The sequence below is a fragment of the Hyalella azteca genome, unplaced genomic scaffold (genome assembly GCF_000764305.2).
Source record: "Hyalella azteca isolate HAZT.00-mixed unplaced genomic scaffold, Hazt_2.0.2 contig15219, whole genome shotgun sequence".
Lineage (NCBI taxonomy): Eukaryota > Metazoa > Arthropoda > Malacostraca > Amphipoda > Hyalellidae > Hyalella > Hyalella azteca.
Window position 1 is genome coordinate 36 of NW_025945076.1, and position 4,911 is coordinate 4,946.

General features: G+C 41.3%; 1 protein-coding gene across 1 annotated transcript in view; it reads left to right on the forward strand.

Moving 5' to 3' along the window:
- The first annotated feature begins 444 nt into the window (after positions 1-444).
- The window catches only part of LOC108677025 (tyrosine-protein kinase ABL2), an 8,322-nt gene continuing 3,855 nt past the window's right edge, over positions 445-4,911 (forward strand). The window contains exon 1 of the mRNA XM_018165175.2: positions 445-598. Coding sequence (XP_018020664.1) covers positions 473-598 — 126 coding nt within the window. The 5' untranslated portion in view covers positions 445-472. The remainder of the gene's footprint in view (positions 599-4,911) is intronic.

Below are 4,911 nucleotides of genomic sequence, written 5' to 3' on the forward strand. Positions count from 1 at the left end.
AGTAGCGCGGAAAAACGGGGGCTTGCGCCCCATTCCGTTTTTTTCATTTTGGGCAACTAGTGGCATATCACGGCTATATTACCACTATACAGGCCCTCTATAACGGTTCTCCATATATAGACCTCCAGATAATGACCTCCCAAAAACGGTCCTCCATAAAGACCCCTAGTCTTGACCTCCCTAAAACTGTTCCCTCTTTATATAACGGCCCATTTAATAACGGCCTTCCTTTTAATGGCTCCTGTAACGGCCCCTTTTATACCGTTCCCATATAATGGCTCCCTATATATTTCTATATAACCGCTCCATTTATAACGATCCCCCTCAATGGTCTCCTTTAATAACGGTTCCATAAATAACGGTCCCCTTTAATAATGGCTTAATAACGGTCCCCTTAATAACGGTCCCCTTAATAACGGTCCCCTTAACGGTCCGGCAGGTGGGCGGGGTACGGCTGTTGCCCGTGCGCTGGATGGCCCCCGAGTCGCTGCTGTACGGCCGCTTCACGGTCGAGACGGACGTCTGGAGCTACGGCGTCCTGCTGTGGGAGCTCTACACGTACAGCCTGCAGCCGTACTACGGCTGTACCAACGAACAGGTGAGGGCCGTACACGCACAGCCTGCAGCCGTACACGCACAGCCTGCAGCCGTACTAAAGCCTGCAGCCGTACACGCACAGCCTGCAGCCGTACACGCACGGCCTGCAGCCGTACACGCACAGCCTGCAGCCGTACACGCACGGCGTGCAGCCGTACACGCACGGCGTGCAGCCGTACACGCACGGCTTGCAGCCGTACACGCACGGCCTGCAGCCGTACTACGGCTGCAGGGACGAACAGGTGTCCACACTGAAGAAATTGTCCACATATTCATATAAATATCATAGTGCCGTACACGCACAGCCTGCAGCCGTACACGCACAGCCTGCAGCCGTACACGCACAGCCTGCAGCCGTACACGCACACTTTATCTAGTCTGTTCTTGTTCTTTATCTAGTCTGTTCTTGTTCTTTATCTAGTCTGTTCCTGTTCTTTATCTAGTCTGTTTTTGTTCTTTATCTAGTCTGCTCTTGTTCTTTATCTAGTCTGTTATTGTTCTTTATCTAGTCTGTTCTTGTTCTTTACCTAGTCTGTTCTTGTTCTTTATCTAGTCTGCTCTTGTTCTTTATCCAGTCTGTTCTTGTTCTTTATGTAGTCTGCTCTTGTTCCTTATCTAGTCTGCTCTTGTTCTTTATTTAGTCTGTTCTTGTTCTTTATCTAGTCTGTTCATGTTCTTTATATATTCTGTTCTTGTTTTTTATCTAGTCTGCTCTTGTTCTCTATCTACTCTGCTCTTTATCTAGTCTGTTCTTGTTCTTTATCTAGTCTTTTCATGTTCTTTATCTAGTCTGTTCTTGTTCTTTATCTAGTCTTTTCATGTTCTTTATCTAGACTGTTCATGTTCTTTATCTAGACTGTTCATGTTATTTATCTAGTCTGTTCTTGTTCTTTATCTAGTCTTTTCATGTTCTTTATCTAGTCTGTTCTTGTTCTTTATCTAGTCTTTTCATGTTCTTTATCTAGACTGTTCATGTTCTTTATCTAGTCTGTTCATGTTCTTTATCTAGTCTGTTCTTGTTCTGTATCTAGTCTGTTCATATTCTTTATTTAGTCTGTTCTTGTTCTTTATCTAGTCTATTCATGTTCTTTATCTAGTCTTTTCATGTTCTTTATCTAGTCTGTTCTTGTTCTTTATCTAGTCTTTTCATGTTCTTTATTTAGACTGTTCATGTTCTTTATCTAGTCTGTTCATGTTCTTTATCTAGTCTGTTCTTGTTCTCTATCTAGTCTGTTCATATTCTTTATCTAGTCTGTTCTTGTTCTTTATCTAGTCTGTTCATGTTCTTTATCTAGACTGTTCATGTTCTTTATCTAGACTGTTCATGTTATTTATCTAGTCTGTTCTTGTTCTTTATCTAGTCTGTTCTTCCTCTTTATCTAGTCTGTTCTTGTTCTTTATCTAGTCTGTTCTTGTTCTTTGTCTAGTCTGTTCATGTTCTTTATCTAGTCTGTTCTTGTTCTTTATCTAGTCTGTTCTTCTTTATCTAGTCTGTTCTTGCTCTTTATCTAGTCTACTCTTGTTCTTTATCTAGTCTGCTCATGTTCTTTATCTAGTCTATTCTTGTTCTTTATCTAGTCTGCTCTCGTTCTTTATCTAGTCTGTTCTTGTTCTTTATCTAGTCTGTTCTTGTTCTTTATCTAGTCTGTTCTTTCATGTTCTTTATTTAGACTGTTCATGTTCTTTATCTAGTCTGTTCATGTTCTTTATCTAGTCTGTTCTTGTTCTTTATCTAGTCTGTTCTTGCTCTTTATCTAGTCTGTTCTTGTTCTTTATCTAGTTCAAACCACATGTCGGTGGTTCTAAGCGAAAAGAAATGTAGCGTGGATGAGTATAATTGCAAATATTCAAATATGTATTCAAATAATATTGTCGAAATAGTGACACTTTTTGTACGTAGTATTAATACGTCTCTTTACTGGGAAAAACTGCATCAGGATGACCCATATGCTGGCAAAACGCATCGCTTTATGGACAAAGAGAGCTTGGGGAGGGCTGGGGAAGGGCTGGGGAAGGGCTGTGGAAGGGCTAGGAAGGGGCTGGGGAAGGGCTGGGGAGGGGCTTGGGAAGGGCTGGGGAAGGGCTGGGGAAGCGCTGGGGAAGGGCTGGGGAAGGGCTGGGGACTGTCTCTTATACACATCTAGATGTGTATAAGAGACAGGCTTGCAGCCGTACACGCACGGCCTGCAGCCGTACACGCACGGCCTGCAGCCGTACACGCACAGCCTNAAAAAGCCCTTGTTTGGAGCACTTAGCCTCCCCAGTCTTTCATGCTGGGGCTACCGTGGCCTCCCCTCCCCCTCCCCTCCCCTCCTCTTCCCCAACCCTGGGGCTCGGTTCAGCCTCACAAGCCCCAATTATCTCTTGTAATATATTAATGTCTTATAATATTTTTTATAATGTCTTTATAATATTATATAATATTATTATTATAATGTCTTCTATAAATATTATAATATTTATCTATACGATAAATATTATATCTATTATACATCTTATTATATCTCTAATAATATATATCATAAAATCTATAATATATCTTTATAATATTATCTTCATATCTTAAATATTTCTTTAATATTTTGACGTACACAGACACATATATTGTCTACAGCTGTTGCCGCTGTCTACAGCTGTTGCCGCTGTCTACAGCTGTTGCTGCTGTCTACAGCTGTTGCTGCTGTCTACAGCTGTTGCTGCTGTCTACAGCTGTTCCCATGGGGAGGTCGTTAAGTTAATCCCCATGGGGCTTGCGCTGTAAATCCCCGAGCAAACATCTTCTCTGCGCCGGTTACAGAGGGGATTTTAATCCCCTCTTTAGATTAATTTTAGAGGGGATTTTAATCCCCTCTTTAGATTAATTTTAGATTGGATTTTAATCCCCTTGTAAATCCCCCTTCACCCCTTGAGGGGTTTAATGGGTTATTCACCCTCAGCTTCAACCCCCTCATTAACTGTGTTGGTTGTATTTAGCCCATAATTAATCCAATGGACTATTAAACAAAAATTGGTAATATGATTTAAACTATTTAATTGAAATCGGCCGATAATGGAAATGGGTAATGGCAACGTAGAAGTAATGGGTAATGGTAAAGTGGAAATAATGGGTAATGGTGACGGACGTAGAAATAATGGGTGATGGTAACAAAAAAATTGGTAATGGTGATGTAAAAGTAATGGGTAATGACGTTGAAGTAATGGTAATGGTGATGTAGAAGTAATGGTAATGGTGATGAAGAAGTAATGGGTAATGGTGACGTAGAAGTAATGGGTAATGGCAACGTAGGAGTAATGGGTAATGGCAACGTAGGAGTAATGGGTAATGGCGACGTAGAAATAATGGGTAATGGTGACGTAGAAATAATGGGTATTGGTGACGTAGAAGTAATGGGTGATGGTGACGTAGAAATGGGTAATGGCGACGTAGAAATAATGGGTAATGGTGACGTAGAAATAATGGGTATTGGTGACGTAGAAGTAATGGGTGATGGTGACGTAGAAGTAATGGGTGATGGTGACGTAGAAGTAATGGGTATTAGCGACGTAGAAGTAATGGTTTATGGTGACGTAGAAGTAATGGGTGGTGGTGACGTAGAAGTAATGGGTAATGGCGATGTAGAAGTAATGGGTAATGGTGACGTAGAAGAAATGGGTAATGGCGACGTAGAAGTAATGGGTAATGGTGACGTAGGAATAATGGGTAATGGCGACGTAGGAATAATGGGTGATGACGACGTAGAAATAATGGGTATTGGTGACGTACAAGTAATGGGTGATGACGACGTAGAAATAATGGGTATTGTTGACGTAGAAGTAATGGGTAATGGTGACGTAGAAATAATGGGTAGGTAATAGGAAATAGGGAATAGGTAATAGGAAATGGGTAATGGCGACGTAGAAGTAATGGGTAATGCCGACGTAGAAATGGGTAATTGGCACGTTTAAAATGTTGAATTGTGTTAAATATAAATGTTTGATTTTGCACATAACCAATATATGGGTATGTATGAATGAATTACTCATCATATATGGTTACAATAAAGGTAAATATTATATTATTTAACAATTACCATAGAAGGTCACAACAAAGGTAAATATTATATTATTTATTAATTACCATGGAAGGTCCAGTAGAGGGTAATATCAAGCACCTAAAGAGGGTAATGGCAGACGGTATGAATAGGGACAGAAATGTGACAGAGGGCCATTGACAGAGAGGGACTTCCTGCCGTCTACTGAGGGGAGTGAGGGGAGTGAGGGGAGTGAGGGGAGTGAGGGGAGTGAGGGGAGTGAGGGGAGTGAGGGGAGTGAGGG